This window comes from Ctenopharyngodon idella, chromosome 15 (genome assembly GCF_019924925.1).
Source record: "Ctenopharyngodon idella isolate HZGC_01 chromosome 15, HZGC01, whole genome shotgun sequence".
Classification (NCBI taxonomy): Eukaryota; Metazoa; Chordata; class Actinopteri; order Cypriniformes; family Xenocyprididae; genus Ctenopharyngodon; species Ctenopharyngodon idella.
Genome location: NC_067234.1, coordinates 19,121,769 through 19,148,033, shown reverse-complemented (window position 1 = coordinate 19,148,033; position 26,265 = coordinate 19,121,769). Strand labels below are relative to the sequence as shown.

The window sequence follows — 26,265 nt, the reverse complement described above, 5'->3', positions numbered from 1 at the left end:
TGTTCCGAAGATGAACGAAAATCTTACGGGTTTGGAACAACATGAGGGTGAGTAATTAATGACAGAATTTTACTTTTTGGGTGAACTAACTCTTTAACTTGTGCCTCACGCTCACAAGATGGTATAATAATCACATGTGTGACACTTGCAAGCCATTTTCTTGTAAAAAAAAAAAAACGAGATTTGGATTTGTCTGTGCATGTTTTTTTTAATCTTACAGATGGAGTTACCATTGACAAGCATTATACGACTGACAGACCGCAACGATTGGAGTTAAAAATCATCATTTGTGTTCTACTGAAGAAACAAAGTCACCTACATCTTGGATGCCCTGGGGGTAAGCAGATTGTAACGAATCGTCACTCAGGCTGGGATCCATTTGCATGCTTTTATTGAATAAGAGCGTGGTCATACAGGCAGGGTCAAACAGGAGCAGACAGGTACCAAAGGGACAGGCAGAATTGAGGTCGGGAAACAGGCAATGGTACGGGACAGGCAGATATCACTCACAGAACAGAACACAAGGCAGAGGTCAAAGGCAGGCAGCAGAGAGTCATGGACGGGTAACAAACAGGATCAGCAACAGGTAATCAGACAGGGTAATAACGCTCAGAAATGTTCACCAAGGCAAAACAAGACTTCGCAATGAACTATGGTACAAGGGAGAGCTTTAGAGTCCGGGTAATGAGTAACAGCTGTGGTGGTAATCAGTCCAAGGCACGGGTTTGTGGGAAATGTAGTGTGTATGCGAGTGTGTGTGTCAGTATTCGGGAGACGGCTCCCTCCGGTGGCCAGAGGAGGGAACCACGGAGCTCGTCTCCGTGACACAGATAAACATCAAATTTTCATTTTTGGGTGAACTATCCCTTTAAAGTTTTAAAATTTCTCATAAAACAGAGTTTTGCGCTATGAAATAGATTTTTTATTTATAGGCTGTGTGCAATGCAAAGGGTTTGAGCTCGACAATAATTTACCGCAGTCAGGGCCTGATTTACCTCATATTTACCCCAATTTTTGGGTCCCCCCAACCTCCTCCGACCGCTGTCGGTCGGAAACATTGACCAAAACTGCTACCCGCTGTATTTTTAAAGAATAATTAAACAATGTTGTCAAAGTTGATATTTTGGCTTTATGATCACCCAGCTAACAAGGAACGTTTCCATAGCTTTCACATAAACCAAGAAAAAAACGTACTTAATACATGAAAAAAAACGCACATTTTAAACATTTAAAGAACATTCCGTAATAACGTTTTTGTAATGTTTTCAAAATGCTTAGATGTAATGTTCCTGTAATGTTCGCAGAGACCCCACAAAAAACGATCTTAATACATTAAAAAAACTGGACGTTTTCAACGTGTACAAAACATTCCAAAATAACGTTTTCATAACTTAAAGGGAATGTTAACAAAATGTTCTGACAACTTCTTTTTGTTAGCTGGGCATATATTTGCATGTGTCATTATTTTATCAACAAAATCAAGCTCAAATGAAGTTACAAAGTTATCATTCTTCGAAGAACCGTTCGGCACGACGGTGGAAAAGCGGCTAATGTCTGTTTTTGTCTGTCATTAGAACGTAGGGTACGTTTACACGACAACTATATGCTTAAAACGGAGAAGATTTTCCTTTGACTTTTCCGCGTACAGATGACACCAATGTCAAAACAATCCCCATTCATACAAATCTGTGAAAATGACTAAAAACGCTGTATTCTGCTGGCAGGCCATTATGGCGATGAAACACTATAGACTGAACATGTAATGTGTACCAGGCCAAGCTCACTGTTTGAAGAAGGAAGAAAAATATAAATATTGAATTGGGTTTTACATGAATGTAACTTAGAAGGGAACTGTCTTCAGAAAAGTTTCAATCTCCGTATAAGTCAAAGACTATAGAATAACACAAGACGCGTCACTCCTACTGTTTTGAATGGGAGAATGTGCAACGCGCAATATGGCGGAATAGGTCCCGCCTTCTAAATAAGAGCCAATCGCCGATTGGTAAAGTCATCGCGTCACTGCAGCGGCCGTTACAAGCTCCGGTTTCTATAGAAACAGTCAGACGCGCGCCTCCGAAATAAGGCATAAGAGACGTGCATTTAGGACTGCGCATGAGCTTGATCCAGCCTGAAAAATACCGTTTTTTGTCATGATTCGAGCGTTTAGAAACAAAATTTATGAGACAGTTGTTGTCAGATTTCATTGGTGATTTGAAATATGAAATTTAATCGAAAGCTTGGCAAACAGCTTTTGGAGAATTTGATGTTTCCCCATTCAAAGAGATAGGAGCTGCACTTGGATGCCCGAGAGGCGTTTCAAAGATGGCCGCCGAGTGAAATGACTTGTCTTAAAGGGACTTTGGTATAAGTAGCCTATTTTATAAGAGCAGCTGCTTTGTGTACAGCGGTAACCAAGGAAACGCTATATCACCGCTGTATCACAAGCGCCACCTACTGTTAGAGAGTGAATCAAAGTCCCTTTAAGACAAGTCATTTTACTCGGCGGCCATCTTTGAAACGCCTCTCGGGCATCCAAGTGCAGCTCCTATCTCTTTGAATGGGGAAACATCAAATTCTCTAAAGCTGTTTGCCAAGCTTTCGATTAAATTTAATATTTCAAATCACCAATAAAATCTGACAACTGTCTCATAAATTTTGTTTCTGAACACTAGATCAAGCTAATGCGCATGCGCAGTCCTAACTGCGCGTCTCTATAGGAAGCACGCATCTGACTGTTTCTATAGGAACCGGAGCTTCTAACGGCCGCTGCAGTGACACGATGATTTTACCAATCGGCGATTGACTCTTATTTAGAAGGCGGGACTTATTCCACCATATTGCGTGTTGCACATTCTCCCATTCAAAACAACACGAGTGACACGTCTTGTATTATTCTATAGTCTTTGAGCGAATTCGCATTTTCATTCAGTACGTCTGCTATTTTGTTTTGTGCAGGTGTCTTATGTAGGATAATTTCACAAAGCTATAAAGTCAGACCATGCTGTTTTTTTCTGTGAATCTTGAAATTATACAATCTAATTTAAATCAAAAACAACTGCTCATGCTCAAAATGAAGTGGTGCCTGCCCTGTATACCAAATGCCTACACATATTTTTTGTTTAAGGCCAGTTTGACCTGTTATAGAACAAATAAACAAAAAATAAATAAATGGAAGAAAAGAAAAAAAAAAAGAAAAAAAAATTGGCAACCAGTATCAAATTTGCCCCCCAAAAATTGGAGAAAAAAAAATAATAAAAAATATTAAATAAAACATTATTTTAAAAAAGTCTTTTCGCAGTAAAAAAAAAACAAATGCAGTTTTCAAATAGCAGTGTTTTTTTTCTTGCAAATTAATGTGTAGTTTGTATGGTTAATATTAATGTAACTGTCAGCTCACTAAGGTTTTAAAAAAAAAACATTTGGTTATATTTTTTTCCCCATCTGGCCCTCAACCTAAATGAGTTTGATACCCATATAGAGTAAATGCTGTGTCTGAAGGGTTTTGAGAAGGAGGGTTTCATAGTGTCATGTGTGCAGTTCTATCTTCAAGACCACAACGAGCTGCTTTCTGTCTCAGTGTGCCAATGTGTTTTTTTAAAGTGTGGAATTGATCAAGATGTACAAAGGACTTCTATTTTTGATGGGTATGTATCTATTTACGGTTGAAAATTAATGTTTATAATAATTATTTAAAACATTTATTTCTGTTTGGGCATGTTTTAAACACTTATTTATTTGAATCTGAAAACGTCTGGGCAAAAGTAGAAACAATGTTATAAAAACAATCTTATTACTGTGTACCTATGCAAGAAAATTCTGCAATCTGAATTGTTGTATATTTTGTATATTACAGTCATATGCAGTGTGACCGGGTTCAACAATCAAATATCTCCAGTGAAGCATTTCACAAAGGACGATCCACTCTTTGGGAAAACCGCTATTCAATCAAAAGATGGGTTAGTCATTTATGACATTTTACTAATATATAGAATACGGAGCTGTTATAGTTAAATTGTCCTAATTTGTCCTGTTCTAGAGTTTTTGTTCCTTCCCCAACAAATGGAAAACTTTTCAGCTGCACTCTAGAGGATGAATGCGTCAAAGTAAATTTTAACGGTAAGTTTGTCTTTGTCTTTAGTATCTTTTCATAATAAAGCTAATTTTAAAATGTAAACTTAACTTTGTTCATTTCATGATAATGTCATCACTGATTTACAGAATTACTATCACTGTAAAAATCTTATTACATCAATATATCTTTTAAAGATGAAAAACCTAAAGGCCTGAGACCAGTAGCATCTGTAGCTTCTATCCTGATATCAGAAGACCATCTTGTGGTATGTATAAAAAAAAGGAACGTCAAATATGGTCGACAATTGTTTTATTCTTAACATGATTTCACAGAAGGTTTAGCTATTGAAAGCTATACCAAATGAGAAGTAAACTGTTCATAGTCAGATATACCTCAAAAGGATTTTTGTCTGTTGCAGCATTTTCAGAGTAAAACCACAGAGTGTGGTTTCCCCTTCACACATGTGACAGACAGAAATACGTTAGTTCTCCTTCAGAATACTGTTGTAGGATGGTCATATTTAGGCATCAAGAGGTTGATGTTATAGCACATTCAAAAATGAGGAGAGTCAAACAAGGATGATGGGACTTTTATTTTCCCAATTAAGGCCAAAGGCAAAGCAAAAATCCATTTAAAGACATAACAAATGACTAAACTTTTCTAAACAGAAAAGAAAACTGACATGTGAGTCAAAAAAATAAAAATAAACAACTTTCAAAATTACAGTATACAAAATTGGCTTCTTACTAGCCAGTAACCAAGCCCATCAGGTGACCAAGACAAATTCAGACGTCTGTTTGCTTTTTTTTTTTTTTTTTTTTCACAAAACAAAACAGCCTTCTTAAATAGAATCAATTCCCGTCACTCAAATTGGCCTAAACCATTAACAATAATATCATGGGGATACACAAATTCATAATATCTGAAAAATACTAATAAAATAGCAAGTTACAAAATCTTAAGTTTTAAACCACATATAGTGACACTTACAAATTTACCCTCTTCAATAAGCACATAATAGCAGCAAAACAACAACAACACGTCACCGTTTCATGCACGTGAGCGCCCCCTTTGCGGCTGCTATGCACCCTCGATGCGCACTTCTGCTGAGCCCGCAAGTCTGTGAGCTACGCAGAGGACTTCTACCCAGCAGTCAAAGCGGCATTACGTCATGAAAGTGCAGACTCAGAGGAAGACCGTGAGGGTTTAGGTTGCACACTCCTTTAAGCTTAAATGACGAATGGGACACCCTATGGTCTTGTGGACTTAATGGACATGCGCACGCAGCGGCCATTGTAAGTCCACAAGCCCGAAAGTGCACATGAAGTGTGCCATTTGGGACAGGGCCACTCAGTGGCATAGCACTGATTCTTGGGGCCTACGCAAAGATATTGTGTGGGGGCCCCTTTGCCAGCATCCCATTATGCATGCTATTTATTTTATAATTTGATATATTTTATTTTATTTCACACTTTTTAAAATAAGTGTACAACTATACACATAGCACTCACCAATAGAAAAACAGTTGTACTATATAACACTCATTTATTTGAATTGCATTTAAATGGAGCACCCCAGTAATATTAGACATAAAAATGACAGTTTAACAATATTTAATTGGGATTGTGTTTTATTAACAGACTTTGTGCCTTGTATACCAAAATTTTACAATCTTTCTAAAGTATTTAACAGTTTAGGTACCTCTACAAGCATGATGAACACAGGATTGAAATTACCCTGAGCCATATGTTAGCTACATGTCTGATATTTATACTATCATAACATGTGTATAGTTTAAGAGAAGTTGCTGAATAGTATAGATGGTAGCCTATGTGTCCCACCCCAACACACACCAGAGAAAAAAACTTTGCAGGTCATATGGCTGAGAGAGAGCATACTCGGGTTCAGTGAGCTTATAATGCCGCATTTTATTGTCAGTAAGGGCGTTGTAAAAAAAAAAAAAAAAAAAAAAAAAAAATTGTATAAGTGGAAAAGTTAAATCTATTTTTTCATAAAATGGCAATTTAAATATATTATTTCTAGTTTATACAAAAAAGACAAAATAAAAGGGCTGAATAAGCTGTTAAATGGTGGCATCCTAGTAAATGAATGGTACACCCCCTTATGCTCACAGAAATGGTTTGACCCAAGTTTTCAGCAGCCAATGACTGACCCGTTTAGATTTTTAACGCGTCAAATACACGTATTTAACGCATTGATTTACGCGTTAAATATACGTGAAAAACACGTATTTAACGTGTTGTTGACGTGTTAAAATTCACGTGTTTTTGGCCCTTTTGGCCTTCCATATTTAAATCATATCAGTTGATCAATAACGCGCGATGGGTGCTGCCACCGCAGCCGAAGCGCTAAAAAAAGCACGCTTGAATTTTGCAGTGAATGTTCTGATCCTACCAGTGTTGTCGTACACTTCAAAGGGTTCAAATCGATCACCTTTCATATCTTTATGGACATTCTAACTGCATTCTAGATGCTATAACACGCAGTGAGTTGTTGCTCTGCATTATATTCATCATCAGTCAACTGTATGAACTGTCAGATGACCTATGTAGGCCTGGGGGCGGGGCAAGTGTGTTAATTGCGTAAAAAAACAAACGCCCCATTTTTCCCGTAATTAATTAATCTAATTAACGCGTTAAACTCCCAGCCCTAATATATATATATATATAAATATTTATTTTATATATATATATATATATATATTTAGATATTTAGATTTGTGTATTTTTTTTTTTCTTCCAAGATGTGTAATCAGGTTCGCATAAAAGAGTCAGTAACTGAGAATCTGAATGGAAATTGCCAACTGATGAATCCCATTGGGAAAGGCAAACTGAATCCTGCTAAATTAGGTATGTTTGGATGATTTGATAATGATACTTATGATTTAAACAGATGAAATTCTACCCCTGACTTTCCAAATCCCTTTACTTACAGTTTTAAATCAAATGGAGAAAAAACCCACCAGCAGCAACAACAACAACAACAACAACAACAACAACAATAATAATCGAGGTGGAAGGATCGACCAAGGTGAGCTTATCTGAAAATGAAATAATTTGTTGTCTTAGTGTGACTCATTTAAAGAATCTGATATCTGATCATTTACATTTCTATCAATAACTACTAGGTAAATGGAGGATGAGAAGAGACACCCAGCCAGACAGTGAAACCAAAACAGCTGAGAATGATGACAGTACTAGTCTATGTTTAGCCTTAAATCAGGATTCATATTTATTATGTCATGCTGATGGTATCATAGTACGGATAAACAGAACAATGTCTTAAATGAAACCATAATTTTTATACTGATATTTCAGAACATCTTTTTTAGATGCTGGGACAGAGATTGCTTTTGTGCTGGACGGCTCTGGTAGCATTCAACATGATGACTTTCAGAGAGCCAAAGATTTCATCTACAATGTCATGCTCAGTGTTTGGAAAGCATGTTTCAATGCAAGTATAGACTAAAGGATTTTATGGCACACATTTTTAGCTATCTTGTTTTTTAAATTCAATTTAAAAGATATATTTGATTAAATAGAAATCCCTCTCTCTTCAGTGTAACTTTGCGATAGTGCAATACGGCAGTAGGATCAGGACAGAGCTCTCACTTCTAGACAATAAGGATCGTGTCAGAACCTTGCAAAAGGTCAAGGAAATACAGCAAATTTACAGTCTCACAAAGACTGCCTCGGCCATCCATCATGTCCTGTGAGTTTACACATTATTATATGAAATACTAGACATTTTTAAGTGTTTGATTAGCATGTGTCACTTTTGTTGGTAACATGTTAATGTCAGGGTCTCACTGGTTTCATTGGTTGTTTACAGCACAAATATTTTCATCCCTGAGAATGGATCAAAAAAAACCTCAAAAAAAATAATAATTGTATTGTCTGATGGGAAGATTTTGGGAGACCCAATGCATCTTACTGATGTTTTGAACATGCCACAAATGAAAGACGTCATTCGCTATTCCATTGGGGTGAGTGTCCTGTTTACTGCTTATTTCAGTATCATTTTAGATAATAAAGCACTTTTTAAAGACACATTTGTACATTAATGCAGTTTATTTTAATTTGCCCTTGTAGATATGTCTATAGTTTCACCAGTTTGAGTCCAAATAAAACACTCATATCAGCTAAATTACTCATAGTTTGTTATTGTATAGTTAATTATTTTTAGGGTTTATTTAACAAAATAAATCATAAAACCAGTACACTTGCAATAACATCATGTTATCTTTAGGTTGGTGAAGGTATTCTGTCTAATCCTGAAGCAATAAAAGAGATGAAGGACATAGCAGATCCTGATAAGTATTTCAGTGTTTCCAGTTATGGCGGATTAGATGACATTCTGTGCTCACTGGAACAAAATTTAATTGGGATGATAGGTAAGAAAGTTTTCATCTAACATCACACTATATAATAGAGAAATGCAGTTTGTGCATAGTTTTCATGCTAAAATCTGTTTAGATATGCTGTAAATGCATGCTAATACAGCTGTTGTAAAATTAAACTTTGCTGATATTCAATGCAACATCACAAATTTGTGAGTGATGTTGCTTTTATATAACAGTTCAGTGAATAAGAAGTAAATATTGAGTATAACATTTTTAACACAATATTGCCCGATACTTTCTATATTTTTGCACCGTCAGTGAAAATTGTTCCAAACGAAGCCAAACCAGATTCAAGCATTGCATCTCCACACAACACATGCTGATGGTGTCATAGTACAGATACACAGAACAATGTCTTAAATGAAACCGTCATTTCTATACTGATATTTCAGAACATCTTTTTTAGATGCTGGGACAGAGATTGCTTTTGTGCTGGACGGCTCTGGTAGCATTCAACATGATGACTTTCAGAGAGCCAAAGATTTCATCTACAATGTCATGTTAAATGTTTGGAAAGCATGTTTCAATGCAAGTATACACTAAAGGATTTTATGGCACACATTTTTAGCTGTTATGTTTAAAGGATTAGTTCACTTTAAAATGAAAATTACCCCAAGCTTTACTCACCCTCAAGCCATCCTAGGTGTATATGACTTTCTTCTTTCTGATGAACACAATCAGAGTTATATTAATAAATATCCTGACGCATCCAAGCTTTAGAATGGCAGTGAACTGGAAACGAGTATGAAGCTCAAGAAAGTGCATCCATCCATCATAAACATACTCCACACGGCTCCGGGGGCTTAATAAAGGCCTTCTGAAGTGAAGCGATGCGTTTGTGTAAAAAAAAAAAAAAAAAAAAATCCATATTTAACAAGTTATAAAGTAAAATATCTAGCTTCCGCCAGACCGCCTTCCGTATTCAATTTAGGAAGAAAGTGTAACGCCTCTCGCAGTTCAAAAAGTTTACGCTACATACTACGCCTTCCCTATTCAACTTACGAAAAAAGCTTAACTGACGGAACGCTTTCTAACTAAGTTGAATGAAGAAGGCGGTCTGGCGGAAGCTAAATGTTCTTAAACAAATGCATCGCTTCACTTTAGAAGGCCTTTATTAACCCGCCCCTCCCCCGGAGCCGCATGGAGTATGTTTATAATGGCTGGATGCACTTTCTTGAGCTTCATACTCATTGTTTCTCATTCACTGCCATTATAAAGCTTGGATGCATCAGGATAATTATTAATATAACTCTGATTGTGTTCATCAGAAAGAAGAAAGTCATATACATCTAGGATGGCTTGAGGATGAGTAAAGGTAATTTTCATTTTAAAGTGAACCAATCCTTTAAGTACAATTTAAAAGGTATTTTATCTAAAAAAAAAAATCCCTCTCTCTTCAGTTTAACTTTGCGATAGTGCAATACGGCAGTAGGATCAGGACAGAGCTCTCACTTCTAGACAATAAGGATCGTGTCAGAACCTTGCAAAAGGTCAAGGAAATACAGCAAATTTACAATCTCACAAAGACTGCCTCGGCCATCCATCATGTCCTGTGAGTTTACAAATTATGATGTGAAATATTAGTCATTTTAAGTGTTTGATTTGCATGTATCACTTTTGTTGGTAACATGTTAATGTCATGGTCTCACTGGTTTCATTGGTTGTTTACAGCACAAATATTTTCATCCCTGAGAATGGATCAAAAAAAAACTCAAAAAAAATAATAATTGTATTGTCTGATGGGAAGATTTTGGGAGACCCAATGCATCTTACTGATGTTTTGAACATGCCACAAATGAAAGACATCATTCGCTATTCCATTGGGGTGAGTAGTGTTGTGTTGTGTTGTGTTGTGTTGTGTTGTGGCATTTTTTCATTGTGTTGTGACAATTTCATTGTATTGTGTAGGGATGTAATGATTCACTCAACTCACAATGCGATACGATTCATGATACTGGTTTTCTCTTTAAACTGCAGTGATCTAAAGACTGTTTCAAAATCGTGGTTTGAAAGCGCTGGTGTACATGAAAACATGGTTTGTAACATTAGCAACACATTATTAGCTGTTTGATAATATAGTCAAGCAAAATAATCATCATAATAATTACCGTCATTTGGCCGACGTTGTAAAAAGCGATACCATTGTGCAGCGTTTACCTCAGTAAGTGGAACGAGTGGATCTCTGAGCTTGTGTGAGTAAGTGGAGGCCTGGCTAATTAGCATATTCATAGATCTGCGAATATTAAATGAACCAAGGCTGTAGAGTTACAATCAGGCTATTTTAAGGCATGAAGAATTATTTTTTTTGTCACAGGAATTTTTTTTAAATATGTCACTTTAGTGATCAAAGATGAGTTTTAAGGTATAAAATTATTGACTTACAGGGGGACTTTAACAAATGCAACTTTTGATTTTAATAATGTATTAGTAAATGTTGACATTAACTAAGACTAATAATTGTTGTAAAAATATTGTTCATCCTTAGTTCATGTTAAGTAAAGTAGTTAACTAATGAACTTTATTGTAGTGTTACCAAAACTCTATGTACACATTTAGAAAGAGTACAATAAATACAGTACCTGCACAAACACAGCTTTCTCCTTCAGTCTGTGGAATATCCTTTCTCTAACGTTAGATACCTTGTGTTATTAGTGTATATTAACATCATCTTGAGGTATCTGCACCTCAATGCTTTCATTTTTAGTCTTTGTAAATGCCGCCAAACCTGCCATATGAATGAGGATGGGTCGTCCTCAACATCAGCACCAGAGATTGTATATTATAGGGAGATGAGAGGGTCTGTATCGCTTACCATTGGAGAAAGCGTAACGGCTAACTTAATCACGTGCGGCACCTCTCAGCCTATCGTGTAAGGGCAGTGACATCAGTGCCCGCCATTCAAAACTCCTTCCCTGCGTACCGCCACAGCTGGAGCCTTAGCATTAGCGCTTTTTTGGCTAAAGTGGCTTTTACAACATCTGTTAAACAGTAACGCGGCACATTTGCTGTTGGTAATGCCGTAAATGAGTCCTACCTGTCGCAACATTCCCTAATCTGCCTTCTCTTAAAAAAAATACATTTTTATCAAGCTAAAATTTACATACAGTTCCCAACGAAAGTATTGTTTAGTGTAAAACATGCTGAAGATTAGCGAACAGGCTGTCGATTAATTAAATGATTAGCTATTTCCCCACAAAAGCTGTTTAATCAGTATAGTGAAGCCTCTCATCCATTGACATCCATTCAAAAAACGGCCTCTGGTCTCCTTCCCTGCGTACCACTAGAGGTGGAGCGTTAGCATTAGCCGTTACGCTTTTTTGGTTAAGGTTGCAGGCTTGCCTTCCAGTGGCTTTGTCAGCGCTTACCCGCTGCTACGCTTGATGCTCGACTTGCTCGCTGCTCTCATGCCTGTAAAGCAGCATCACAGTAATCTGCTTCAGCGACAGTGCCCCTGCTGTTTGAAATGTGTATCGCTATTCGTTTCTCGAACATCTAAACCGACTTGAATCGTCACATAATTTCATCATTACATCCCTAGTATTGTGGCTTGTTTCCTTTGTGTTGTGCCGATTCCGTTGTGTTGTGGCTTGTTTTCATTGTGTTGTTTAAATTTCATTATGTTGTGCAGTACTGGGCCACTGAAGTTTACTGCTTATTTTAGCAGCATTTTAGATAATAAAGCACTTTTTACATCATCCGTTATTACAATTGCACATTACTGTAATTTATTTGAATCTGTCCTTGTAGATACTTCTAGGTTCACCAGCTTGAGTCCTACTAAAGCACTTACAACAGCTATGTTACTTGGTTTATATGCCTTATGTTAGTTAATGGTTTTTATGATTTAACAAAAACCCATACACTTGGAAAAACAATATGTTATCTTTAGGTTGGTGAAGGTATTCTGTCTAATCCTGAAGCAATAAAAGAGATGAAGGACATAGCAGATCCTGATAAATTTTTCAATGTTTCCAATTATGCTGGATTAGATGACATTTTTTCATCGCTGCAACAAAGTTTAATTGGAATTAAAGGTAAGAAAGTTTTCAACATCATGCTGTATAATAGAGAAAGGCATTTTCCTTTTGAGGGAACTCAACGCTATGGGAATGCTTTCAGTATGCACCGGTGTCTGAAGCACGTACGATACCATTGCAATTCTATTGGCTGACGGAGGTCAGATGATGAAGGTCATCAAGACCAAAAAACAGCACTTGCATTAAATGTCATCATCTTCTTTGTCTTCAGGAAGCTGCATGTCTGTTTGTATTCACATGAATTGATTGTCAGTTTGTTCATCATATTGTTTGTCATATTGTCACTCTGTGTTAGACAGTATGGCCAGCAAGCAGTTTAAGAGTTGTGTGTCACCATGCCCTCTCTTTATTACGAGGAATGACATGTGCGATATGTGTTTGGAAGCAGAGCACGTTCAGTCTCTAATCATGGGGATCGCAGGTGGAGTTGGCGGAAGAGCTTGAGACAGGTGTTTCCCTTTTCTCTCGCTCTCTCTTCCAACTCAGATGGCCCCAATTTGGATCCAGAAGCTCGCCCTGCAATTTCTTCTGATCCAAATGAGGTCCTAATGCTGGCAGCATCTAACTCTGAGGAACTGGATGTGGATGTTGTTGCGAGATGCATATGAGGAGCTGCTTGAGGTGGCAACTCATGCCATGGCCAAACTAAATTTGGACTGTCCAGAGGAGAAACAGGAAGTGGCTCGCAGTAAGCTCGACAAGCATTTTTTTTTTTCCTGATCTCCACACCAAAGTGTCGGGATCATGGAAAAACCCCTATTCAGCCCACATATTCAATCTTGCAACTCGGTTGGATGAGCATGGATATGGGGCAATGTCATGGAGATGTCATGGTTATGGAGATGCCAGCTAGGTATCTCTCCCCATCTTTGGCATTGTCCTTGCCTTTCTGAAGGATCTGGATGTCGGTGAGGGATTAGACCCCGAGCCGGTCAAAAAACTCTGCTGGGTCACAGATCTTGCCCTCCGTGCCACCAAACATGCCATTGGCTATTCTATGGCTGCCTAGTGGCTTAATCTATCGAGCATTAAAGAAAAAGTCTTTCTCCTGGATGCCCTGATTTCTCCTCCTGGCCTGTATGGCAAAAAAAGTAAATGCTGTCACCGACAGGTTCCAGGATCCGATAGCCTCGACCAGCTAGTCCTGGCCTGGCCATAATTCCTATAGGGAGGAGCAAAGGGCAAGTGTGGCTGCTCATGATGCCAGGGTGTGCACTGCATTGTGTGGCCATTCTTCCCCGATGAGTTTGGCTTGCGAACCCCACCACCTACTGTGTTTCGGGGAGCAGCAATCTCCAGTGGGTTTTCATCCCAATCTCCATTCAGCATCGCTGCCAGAATGTGGCACCTGCCTTCTCTTCACAGAGTTTCGGGACACGTGAGGTTTTTAGGGCAGTCGGCCCGCATAGATAGTGTCGGGAATTCCCCTCTCAATGAGTTCTCGACTGAATATCTTCAGTTGTTCACTGCCAGCAAGCTTTTTTCAGGGCACCGAACAAACCAACACTCTTTCCACCCCCATTCACAATATCAAAAAATGAATACCTCTCTCAGAGCATCTGGCAGTGTGGTAACTTCTGCCAAACGTGTCTCAGTGGGTCCTGTGGACCGTGCTAGATGGCTGAGGCCTATCTGCAGACTGAGAGACCCTTCCTGGGATCTTACTATAGTCCTGGAAGGTTTATCAGATGCTTCATTCAAGCCCTTGGAGTCAGCATTAGAGAAATTTCTCACCCTTAAAGTGGCTCTGTTATTGGCATTAACATCGCTTAAAATAGCAGGAGACTTGCAGGCCCTTTCAGTAGCCTTGTTCTGCTTGGAGTTTGCCCCTGGACTGGTTACAGTTATTCTGTCCCTAGACCAGATTACCTTCCAAAGGTGCCTTCTTTGAGCGCTCAGTCGGTCATACTTCAGGCCTTGTTCCCTCCTCCATTTTGATCGCCGGAGCAAGAAGGGCTTCATTTATTGTGTCCAGTCCAGGCTCTAAAGATTTATGTGAACCGCACAGGCTAGTGTCATAAATCTAATAAATTATTAGCCCTGCAAATGTGCTGCAGTCACCAAGCAATGTTTATCGCACTGGATCACAGATGTGATTCTCTGGCCTATGAGCCACGTGGGCTGCCTTCACCTCTACGAGTCACGCCCCACTCCACCAGGGTTTGGCACTTGCAAGATGTTTGTGCTGTGGTAAGGTGGTCCTCCCTGAACACATTCATAAAGTTTTACAGTTTGGATATTGATTCATCCCCATGCTCACAGGTCCTTTTAGGTTAATCAATTATTTTAGCTCAAAAGGTATGTGCTTGTGTATCTTTCATAGTCTTGCTGGGCAAGCATCTTTTCAATATGTCAGCGTGGGTATTAATGTTCCCATAGCGTCAACACCATGCATTGAGTTTACTCGAAAGGGAATGTCTCCGGTTTACATAAGTAAACCCAGTTCCCTGAAAAGGGAACGAGATGCTGCATCTAGTGGCCATACTTCAATATGCCTATGCATCTTCCTTCAGACAATTAAAATCTGTTGATGTTTAATGCAGGCACTGTTTTATGGTCTTGATGACGCACTACGCTTCATCATCTGACCCCGTTGGACAATAGATTTGGCATGATTTCACATGCACTTCAGACACAGGCACAAATTGGAAGCATTCGCATAGCATCAACGCCATGCAGGGAACTGGGTTTACATATGTAACTCAGATGTTTTGTGTTATAAAATTGAAAGTTTCCATTCTAAACTCTGATTGGATGAGTTGCATTCTGCACAAAAACTGTGAAAAATACAAGGGCCTAGACTTTAGCCAACAGGACTGAAAGCAAGCAACCCGTGGTAGGGCAAAACTTGAACAGAAATAAACTTACTAAAACAGACAGTTAGCCTGTTCCACTGTACTGCCCCTGGTACACATACTTTTCAAAAGAGACCAAAACCATGCATATACTCCCAAATGGTCAAGAACAGCATGCAATTTACTTTGGGACTGGGTATGCCTTTTTTAGGCATTTTAGGCAAATTTTACAGGAATGTTAAGGGGTTAGAAACAGGTAAAAATTGTCAACACTACCAACATGATCTAGACAGACTTAAAGACTCTTGCTATAACCCAGTGGTTCTCAATTCCGGTCCTGTAATCTCCATGCTGTATGGGCAGATGATACACAAACTACGTTTCTGGCCTGGATAAAGCAAACCATTGTCTCGATGACGTCATGCACATGCACATTACATGTTCAGTCTATAGTGTTTCATCGCCATCTAATGGCCTGCCAGCAGAATACTGTGTTTTCGTATGAATGGGGATCATTTTGACAATGGTGTCATCTGTATGTGGAAAACTCAAAGGAAAAAGTTCTCAGTTTTAAGCATATCGTTGTCATGTAAACATACCCTTATATCTGAGCCTAATCATGACAATATTAAGAAGCCAATCCCCACACTCCTTCTCTCAAATGGCTCAGATATTGCAGAGAGTTTGGTAATTTACACACAGAAGCACAGATTGACAGAAAAGAAGGGGGATAATATTTTCATAGAATTATTGATATGTATTTGTTTTCAATAATAAAATATTGTTAAATGCCTGAAATGAAAAGGAATGTTTTAAAAATTCAGGTCGTCTTGGGGTCCATTCGCTAAAAGCACATTTATTTTAAATTAGACTACTCAAGACCAGAGGCAACCAATATCATACCAGACCCGTGTCTGAGTCACTTGTCCAAGTTTTGGACCTAAACCCGCATAGACTTCAGGTTTTTGGATCCAAGTGGATCTGTGAAGACTTCTAATATGCACACACATATTTTGGTGTCCTAACTACATAAATATAGTATAATAATATTATAAAATATAGTATATATTAGTAGGCTATATTTATTGTAAAATAGGCTATGTTCTCCGATCCTTCTTCATACGTTAAGTTTTTAATGTTGCCAGATAAGATATTTTCAGGCAGATTATTAATTGCAAGTGATCAAATAAGAATTGTGTGTCCAGGCTTAACCAGCCTATCTGCATTGGTTGCTTTGTTACCGCCATAGGCCTACCCACGTATGTGACCAGACTTTCAAAATGTATGCAGGAAAAATGGAGGTGCATCATCTCGCTCTACAAATAAGCACCCTGTAAAGTCGTGGTGCAGAGTATATATATTGTGGATATTCTGGTATGTATTGTGATGTTCCATGCTGTAGTCACTGCCAAAATCTTTGGACATATTATTTACATACAGTATGAATACTTCCGGCTTTTCCATCACTGGTTTTGACATTATTGTTACGTATCGCGTTAAGAGTGATGCAAAAGACAATTTGAAATCTAATTTGAGCATCCAGACTGAGACGGAACTGTAAAAATCTGAAATCGCATTTCAAACCACCTCTAAATGGATTTCACGTGGCCTTTCTTTCTTTCTTTCTTTCTTTCTTTCTTTCAAAAATCCATCTGGATGAAATCTGGATATGCCAAAAAAAAAAAAAAAAAGGATTTTTGATGGCAATCTGAACATAGGCTTAACAGACTAATAGCTTTTTCCGCTGACATATCTACTAATTACCCAGTCGTTTTCTCTCTCAGATATAGATGTGTCTGGTCAGGCTAAATGTGCTCATAGCTGTGCGAATGTGCCGGGATTGTTCCGTTGTGTGTGTAATCTGGGGATAGAGCTGGACTCTGATGAGAATCACCGCTACCGTGAGTACAAATACACACACATTAACACACACTCTATGAATCTTTTAGAGTGATTTGAGGTAGAACCAAAAAAACCTTAAAATAATTATTATATTTTCTCAATTTACTGACATGTGGAATTGGTTTACTGGAGCCAAACATGTGATCGGTCAGTGTATAGTAGCTACTGTTGTTTGACAACATGACAGTTGTCAGCTGAAGAAACATCTTTCCAAAAAAAAGTAGACAGTAAAACAGTTTTAAAGGTTGTGAGTTTTTAAAGTTACATTATGATCTAGGATCTTTATACAGTGTGTGCCACTATAAGTCTATCTCACACAGCCTCATTTTCATCCGCATAAAATATGGTATCAATACACTGTCTACCCTGATTAAAGTCTAAGGACTTTAATTAAATTAGCCACATCCAACATGTCATCTTTATTTAGCCTATATGGTGCTTTATACAATGCAGATTGTTTCAAAGCAGCTTTACAGTGATAAACAGGAAAATATAATCCAAACTGACTTCAGTTCTGTAAAGTAGTTCTGAAAAGACAATAGTGTCATTGTCCAACTGAAGTCAGTTCAGTGTTGATTCAGTTTGGTTCAATAACATTAATTATGGAATGTGTTCAATTCATCTATAAAGCAGCTCTGGAGAAAACAGTGATCATCCAGATCAGTTCACTTTTTATCCAATAGTGTCAAGGCAGTCAAATCAATAATATTGCCATGAAGTTGACCATTCTGTTGTTCTGTTGATATTTTACATTGTTCTGTAAAGCCTATAAACCTTCAAACTTAAAGTCTTTACATTTTTATCAAAACCTTCAAGCAAAGCAGTTTGACAAACTTTGCTTTTCTAGTTAAAGGATTAGTTCACTTTCAAACGAAAATTAGCCCAAGCTTTACTCACCCTCAAGCCATCCTAGGTGTATATGACTTTCTTCTTTCTGATGAACACAATCTGAGTTATATTGATAAATATCCTGACGCATCCAAGCTTTATAATGGTAGTGAACAGGGGTCACGAGTATGAGCTGAAGAAAGTGTCTCCATCCACTTCCATCCATCATAAACATACTCCACACAGCTCCGGGGGGTTAATAAAGGCCTTCTGGAGTGAAGCGATGCGTTTGTGTAAAGAAATATCCATATTAACAAGTTATGAAGTAAAATATCTAGCTTCCGCCAGACTGTCTTACAAAGAAACAAAGTACAAAGAAAGTGTAAAACTCTTGTATTTTAAAAAAGCTTATGCTACATCCTACGCCTTCCCTATTCAACTTACGAAAAAAGTGTAACTGACGCAACACCAGTTTACACTTTTGTCGTAAGTAGAATACGGAAAGTGGTCTGGCGGAAGCTCGATATTTGACTTCATAACTTGTTAAATATGGATATTTCTTTACACAAACGCATCGCTTCACTTCAGAAGGCCTTTATTAACCCCCCAGAGCCGTGTGAAGTATGTTTATGATGGATGGAAGTGGATGGAGACACTTTCTTCAGCTCATACTCGTGATCCCTGTTCACTGCCATTATAAAGCTCGGATGCGTCAGGATATTTATTAATATAACTCAGATTGTGTTCATCAGAAAGAAGAAAGTCATATACACCTAGGATGGCTTGAGGGTGAGTAAAGCTTGGGGTAATTTTCATTTGAAAGTGGACTAATCCTTTAAGTCCCAAATGTATTAATTTATTTGACTTTAAGTTTATTTTAATTCTATTTGGTCATATTCAGATTTAGGAATTTAATTGGAATTTAAAAGGCATTCTAAATTCATTTCTGAATTATGCACAAACCTAATATTCATCTATCCATCCATGTGTTTTTCTTTTTTTTTCTTCTGTAGGGCCCTCTGATTTCCATGATGTGGAAAACACGGATGGAATTGAGGGATCCAAGCTTAAAAATGAAAATTTCTGTATAAAACGGAATGTCACATAATTCGGCAAATTTTTCATGGCTACTAAACAGTGATGAATATTCAGTTGGGGTGATGATTGTCTATTTTTTTTTTTTTTTGTTAATCTAGCCACTGTACCAATTAAAAACCTAGGATAGTTTTGATTTACTTCTGAGTTTCTGAGATTTTAGAGCCTGTCTATAGATATTATGTGTTAGAGAAATATTATTTCTTATGTGTATTGAATTAATGCCACTGCTTATACATGATTAATTTTGTCAATCTCACATGAGTTACAAAGATTTCCTTATAACTTTTAATGTTATTGCTGGGGATTTTAATATCCACATAGATAATGCTGAAACCAATACTGCAGAAGAATTCATAACTCTTCTAAAGACTTTTGGTGTATGCAAAATTATTCGTATTCAAATGTATTCAATTTATTCTTTTGATTGTCTTTTAATTATTCCTTTTTATGAATCTTATTACAATTTTTTTTACAGTCATTTTTACAGTCGCTATAGGACACTATTTCAAAACTCTTCAGTGAGCACAACATCAGTCTATGCAGGCTAAACTATAATTTTGTACTGTATAAACATGGACCATGTAACATACTGTATACTGCAATGAATTATAAACAGCAGAGAGTGTCGTTCTTGTTTTGTAAAGAAACTTTACAAAAGAAAACGTATAATTCTGCCTGTTGTTAGTGTTTTTTAGGTCATTGTTTTATGAGTGACAAAGTGTGTTTGTTGGGTGACAACATATCCTAGTGTTATGAAAGAATGAGTTGATTTGAGACATGTATGAAGTGTTTTGGTAGTTTTAGTACATTTTGAATGTGAAATTGACTGTTGTGCCAAGTGAAAAATTGACCTAAGTATTGAGAAATGTGTCCTATAGCGATTGTAAAAAAAACTAATCTTTTCTTTATGAATTATAGTCATTGATAGCTATCTATTCATTTAAACATCATTAATTGCTATATTCCTTATATTTTGCATTAATGTTCTTTTACATGTTTTTGATTTCTTTAATGATTTATATATTTTCTACTGTATGTTCTGATGTTCGATTTATTTTCAAATGTAAGATCTTTGGTGTCTCTTCTGTGCTGGAAGATAGAGTGGGTGTATTTTCCATCAGAATTGATTACTGTTTCCATCTCTGCAGACATGAGATAAAGATCTGAGATACTCTCTTAAAGGTGTCAAAACCACACCTCGTCTATCTAATTTCTTCTATCTTTGCAACCGTAGCATTTAACCGGTCACGGCGACCTAGCCGTTACACCAACTATGAAGTCTGATTGGTTGTGTTACATGTCAGTCAAACGTCCTTTTGGGCGGTCCTTGGCCAATGAAAGCTGCGATAGAGTTTAAACCTTCTGCCGTCAGTCTGAAGGTCTGGCTGCGCAAGAGACTACGGCTGCATCCGAAAACCTAGGCAGCTGACTTGTTGCCTCGCTGCCTTATCAGGCAATGACTTGTAAGGCAGCGTTTGTGCATGAAGGCACCTCACGAAACTGATTTCAGACAGACTTCTGAGGCAGCGTAACAGTTTAATGATCTACAGGAAAATAGCGCGATCTTTGGCGAGAACTAAACAAATTTTTAATTACTACACTAGTAATTTCTTGCTAGAAATGACATAAAGAGTGGAAAATGTTGGTCAAAAATGTACATTTACACACAAACTGACAAGCAAACGCAACTTTCGGACGCCATCTTTATTTTTCTAGCTCAACTGTCACAGAATGGAACGCACAGGATTGTGGGATATCAAAGGCAGAGAAGGATACATCTACGCTGCCTTCCAAAATTGATCAGATGAAGGTATCTCGGAAACAGGAAGTGAAGCTAAGATTAGATTCAGAAGTGCCTTGATGCCTTCCTACCTTGAAATGAGTCCTCCGAAGGCAGCATGTTCAAGTTTTCGGACGCAGCCTACATCTAACCTGACTAAGGGGCCGTTCACACAGAACGCGTTTTTCTATTCCGGTGTGCTACTTTTCCATTGTTCTATGTAAACACGTGCTTGACGGACGTGCATGACTGTCACGCTCGCGTCTCGCATCTTTTGCAGCGCCTCGCACATGAGCACCGCATTTTTAAGATGCTGTGTCAAGTTAAAAGAATTTCAACTTTTACACGCAGCGCCGCTCATCAATGTCAGTTCCAAAACAGTGGACCAATCAGAAGAACTCGGAGGCGGGGCAAGCGTTGCGAGCTTCTGTTTACAGTAGAAAGTTGGCATGACAACTGTTTTATTTGACGGCAACATGGCGGAGGAGGCGCTCATTATTATCTTATTTTCTTTCTTTCCATGTCAAAACTCGTATCTATCAATTCTGCTGTTTGCCTATTTCTATTATTTCCGTTATTGTCGTTATTGCATCACGTCTCAAAAGCGCGTCTCGAGACCCTCGCGTTCTACGCTGTGCTTTTTAAAAAAACATTCCTGAGCGCTGCGTCTCGCGTTTTTAGACGCAAAGACGCGTTCTGTGAATGGCCCCTAAGGTTACTGTAGCTTTAAGAGCGCTGGTTTGATCAAACAGCTGATGCAGTGAAGAGACGGTGATTTCCAAAGAACTGTTAGATTTAGACTAGTGTAGTGGGCATATTAAATTGGGCATTATGTATTAAAAGATCTTGCATGTACCATAAACAACATCCATACAAGCACAAATACCGCAGCATGAAGAACATGATCAGTTGTGCAGATCACACTGACCCTCGGACTGTCCTGTGAGGAGGAACCGTCTGTTGCAGCAGTGGATTTACAGAGGAAAACGTGCTGAGACCAGGGTTATTTTGGATTTGCTCAATGTCATTACTTCACTTTCGCGATTTTAGCAACTGAAATACAAAAATAAGGTCATAAAAGGTAAGCTTTATTACATGTAACATCACGAATACATTCATCCTGCAGCAGTAATGTAACAAAATACACTAGGGGGAGAACGCAATACAAAAATATATAATGTTCTAGAAATTGACAGTGCTTGCAGTTTTAATTGTCATTTGCTTGCATCTCCTTTTAAAAAACATTTTACCAAGGTTTAGTAATATTGGTGCAATGAGGTTATGTGACGTCATTCGGTATAACCAATACTGCGTCATAACATATCCTTTCTTTTGAAGAAAACTAAAAATGCTGCATGCTGACATAGGCCTGTTTTCACTCTGACTTTACATGCATTAAATATTTAATTCCCAACTAAGTGTGCATATGTATTTTACTTATGGGATATTAAATAAACTGTATGATTGTTCAAAAAAAAAAAAAAAAAAAAAAAGTTTCGAAAGAGTGTGTAGCCTAAGTGTGTGTTTTATTATGTTCACAATTGTAACCGATGGGACACTTTACAGTCAAAAATCGCTCAGTGGCTCAATAACATAATTTAAGTAACATAATTTAATATTTTTTTAACTATAATGGGAAAACGGGAAAGATACAATGCTTTCAGTTTTACAGTATTAGGTAGCACCTTATTTTACAGTCTTACGATGTTACATACTGTAGCAATAACAGTATATATACTTGCAACTAACCCTAAACCAAATACCCTACCCTATAAGGACATGTTGTTAATTAATATTACTCACTTAAATGTATAATTACACTGTAAGAAGGACACTTTAAAACAAGTTGTAAGCCTGATTCCAAATTGACCTGACATGTTCTGACTTCTGAGAGAATCTGAACTTTTATTTATAGTGGACAACTCTGTGTAAAATACATCAATTATTTTTTTAGACCCTTCAAAATCATAAATTTGGTCACAGATGGGATTAAATAGTAGCCTAGGCCTATCGCATCACATATGATATTGACAATTCTAAATAGGCTAATAATAAAAATAGGCCTATGTATTTGTATTTTTATGTATTTTCTTATTATTATAGTGTTCTATATACTATAATAATCAGCTAAATGTATTTACGTATTATTATAGAATTCCTGTACGAAGTGTCATGTGTAGTATGACAGTTATCTGCCCATCAAGTGCACAACACTGACTAGAGGACTTCAACTCCCAGTATTCATGGCGCTCAGAGTCAAAAATCCGCAGCTACAAAATACATGCAGCCTACACATTCATAGAAACGCTCTTCTAAGAAGGTGTTATAATGGAGGATGCTGTTTTTATGACATTATACTACTTTCTTTCTTCCAGAATCTTTATTTTAAAACACTGCGACAAAGCGTGACATCTATGGGACAGACCGTTGGCTGAACCGTTTATTAAACCGCATCGATACCTCTCAGGACAAGGAGGAGGAGGCGGGTCCAAGCGCAAAACACGGCCACACGGAGCTTATAACGCACAGGATGGGATGATTCTCTGAGACTGAGACCAAAAGGGTCGGAGTAAATCAATGAATCCCCAATGCGGAGGATTTTCTCCGGAAGATAACGGTTACAGCATAGCGTAATGCTCCATGCGGAGAGATCGATGAATGTCTGCGCACGCGAATAACGGCAGTTTGGCTGAAAAGCAATGGCAACCGGTCACGACCCGTGGTAAGTTAAGATTAATTAGTTTAAGTTAGTGGCCGGTTTGTTGTTGTTGTTTATGACCGCTAACTATCCAGAACTACATTTATATCATAGTCTATTATTACTAAAAACAAATTCAATACGATATTTAACCAGTTAGCCTACATTTGTATTCCTATCTAATGTGAATTCTCACTAGATAGTGTGCATGGTACATATTATGCCCCACCCTAGCACACAAACACATGATACAGTCAGTGACCCAGTGGGACTTTCATTGGTTGCCTGACAACAAGTCAAGATCTAAAACTAGAGATGTGTGTCATTGTGTTATATGTACTATAGTAAATGTCATAATCTGTCAGCTGGGCAAAATACTTATCCCTTAAAGCCCTGGCTTTTAGAAGACAGACTGATGTGTGCATTTGGATACAGCTCAAACTTGATAGCCCCTAATAGGTGTAATTTGATTTTTAACTGCAGAGGTGACGTGGCAGGATCCATGCATTTCTATTAGTGTTTGTTGTGCATGAAAGTATCATCATCAGCCAAGGCCATAAAAAACAAAAGCACCCAAGAAGACAAAGCGTTGCTTTTCTTTGAAAGAACAAACATAAATAGATCTTTGTAATTTTGTGTTGTTTGTTCAGACCCACTTTGCCTTAAGACAGAATCTCTTGACCCCACATTAAAAAGTGGGAATTTAACTGGAATGAAAACAAATATAGGAAATGTGTCATTATTTCTTTAGTATTATTATGACGCTCTGATGAATCTGTCCAGGTCGCATTTCATTTTAAAAAATGAAGGATCATATCTAAAATAATATATACTAAAATGATATATAAATAATTTATACTTGAAATATTTTTTCCTACATTGCAATAATGACAAAAAGTTGTTATTTGCAATTTTATTTGCTTATTTTTTTGCATTACATTAATGAAAATCTAGGGGAAATGCACTTTATTTTCATAAAGACTATATCACAATGCACAATGAAAATAACATTTATTTTCTGTTTTCTGTTTCTTTTTCATTTTTTCTTTGATTTTGAGGTGAAATATGACCTGTAAATGAATGGTTTTGTGAGATTCAAGACTGTGAATGGTTATGAGTAACAATTTTCCTTTATGATTTTAGGTTGCCATGGGTGATAGTCTGTCATGACTATCTAGGCAAGAGGGTCTTCCAGGTTCCCCCGTCTACAGTGATCAGATACATCAAGACCCTGATCTATCAAGAAACAGACTATCCTGTGTCTCAGCAGCAGCTGTTTCACAATGGAAAACTGGTGAGTTTTATAAAAAACTTTTGTAAAATGATTCAGTTTATATTTCATATGATGAGAAGAGAATATCCAAATGAAGAGCACCACCATGTGATCACAATCAACCCAGGTTTATAATCCACCCAAAGAAACTGATTTAGAAACTGGGCAGAGGCCAGATTGTTTAAATGTGCTCCATTGTGCTGTAATCTGTGTGCAGCCCAGGGTAAGAGCTCATGATAGTTCCCAGTTTTTTGCAGTGTATACACAGCCAAATCCACAGCGATGTTTGTGCCTTTCCACTGCACGGATCACAATACAGCTGCACATATAAATAAAATCTATTAGCATTTACTTTTATGTTGTGGTTTCTACTTTTGCGTTCACATGAATGTCTATTTGTGATGAAACAGTTGGAATGAAACATACTAGATTTTTAATGGAGTGGAGCTTTCCCAATCAAGATTGAACTGCTGTGTGGTATTTTAGGAGCGTTCTGTGTGTTTGTTAAGTTGCAATTTGAATTTTGGTGTGCAGTTTCCCACCTTGCAGGCTGGTTTTGAGTGCTAGGTTGTGTGGAGGATAAATCAAAGTACCATAGTATGCAATATTTCACTGTACAGCATCATTCCACCATTCCAGGCACCTCTTGGCCCTTTAAAATGCCCAAAATGCACCTGACTGCACCATGCATCTGGATGTATGCGAGGTTATAATGCTCATTTGATCAATTGCTGATATCATGATGTATAGAAATTGTAAACACATTATTTTTATATCACAAAATGCTACAAATAAATAATATTATTTTAATATGACAAAAAGAATATGTGAAGAAAGCAGAGTGTCCATACTCTGTGTTCAAGAAGACAAAATTGTCACTTCTGGTGGAAAATATACTGTAGCCTCTGGAGACACTAAAACGGTTTATAGTGCAGACAAGGTGGATTTTAATATCAGCCGTTAAAGTTACACAATAAACAAAACAAAGAAAAATAATCTAAAATACAGGAAACATAGAAGTACAAAACGGAACAGCTTTGGCCTAAATTCAAAGACAATATGTGAACCTGGACCACAAAACTAGTCATAAGGGTCAATTCTTTACACATCATCTAAATGCTGAATAAATAAGCTTTCCATTGATGTATGGTTTGTTATGATAGGACAATATTTGGCCGAGATATTTTAAAATCTGGAATCCGCCTTTAAAGTTGTCCAAATTAAGTCCTTAGCAATGCATATCCACTTACAAAATTAAATTTTTGATATATTTATGGTAGGAAATTTACAAAATATCTTCATGGAACATGATCTTAATATCCTAATGATTTTTGGCATAAAAGAAAAATCGATAATTTT

At 37.4% G+C, this 26,265-nt stretch overlaps 2 protein-coding genes across 5 annotated transcripts in view; both read left to right on the top strand.

Moving 5' to 3' along the window:
- The first annotated feature begins 2,828 nt into the window (after positions 1–2,828).
- Positions 2,829–20,340, top strand: itgae.1 (integrin, alpha E, tandem duplicate 1). 3 transcript variants are annotated; one of them, XM_051864040.1, is made up of 17 exons: positions 2,829–3,644; positions 3,854–3,956; positions 4,037–4,116; positions 4,267–4,337; positions 6,837–6,942; positions 7,028–7,123; positions 7,221–7,286; positions 7,425–7,546; positions 7,653–7,804; positions 7,925–8,078; positions 8,342–8,486; positions 8,902–9,023; positions 9,896–10,047; positions 10,167–10,320; positions 12,385–12,529; positions 17,112–17,228; positions 19,071–20,340. In XM_051864040.1, the coding sequence occupies exons 1-17, from the start codon at positions 3,617–3,619 to the stop codon at positions 19,163–19,165; spliced, it is 1,908 nt and encodes a 635-aa protein (XP_051720000.1). In that variant the 5' UTR covers positions 2,829–3,616; the 3' UTR covers positions 19,166–20,340. The 3 variants fall into 3 exon arrangements, with proteins under 3 accessions (XP_051720000.1, XP_051720001.1, XP_051720002.1); XM_051864041.1 differs by lacking the exons at positions 7,425–7,546; positions 7,653–7,804; positions 7,925–8,078; positions 8,342–8,486; XM_051864042.1 differs by lacking the exons at positions 8,342–8,486; positions 8,902–9,023; positions 9,896–10,047; positions 10,167–10,320.
- Positions 20,341–21,696: 1,356 nt separating this feature from the next.
- sacs (sacsin molecular chaperone) overlaps positions 21,697–26,265 on the top strand; it is a 31,345-nt gene continuing 26,776 nt past the window's right edge. For both annotated transcript variants that reach the window (XM_051862007.1, XM_051862006.1), the window contains exons 1-3: positions 21,697–22,016; positions 23,311–23,657; positions 24,777–24,927. In XM_051862007.1, coding sequence (XP_051717967.1) covers positions 23,635–23,657; positions 24,777–24,927 — 174 coding nt within the window. In that variant the 5' untranslated portion in view covers positions 21,697–22,016; positions 23,311–23,634. The remainder of the gene's footprint in view (positions 22,017–23,310; positions 23,658–24,776; positions 24,928–26,265) is intronic.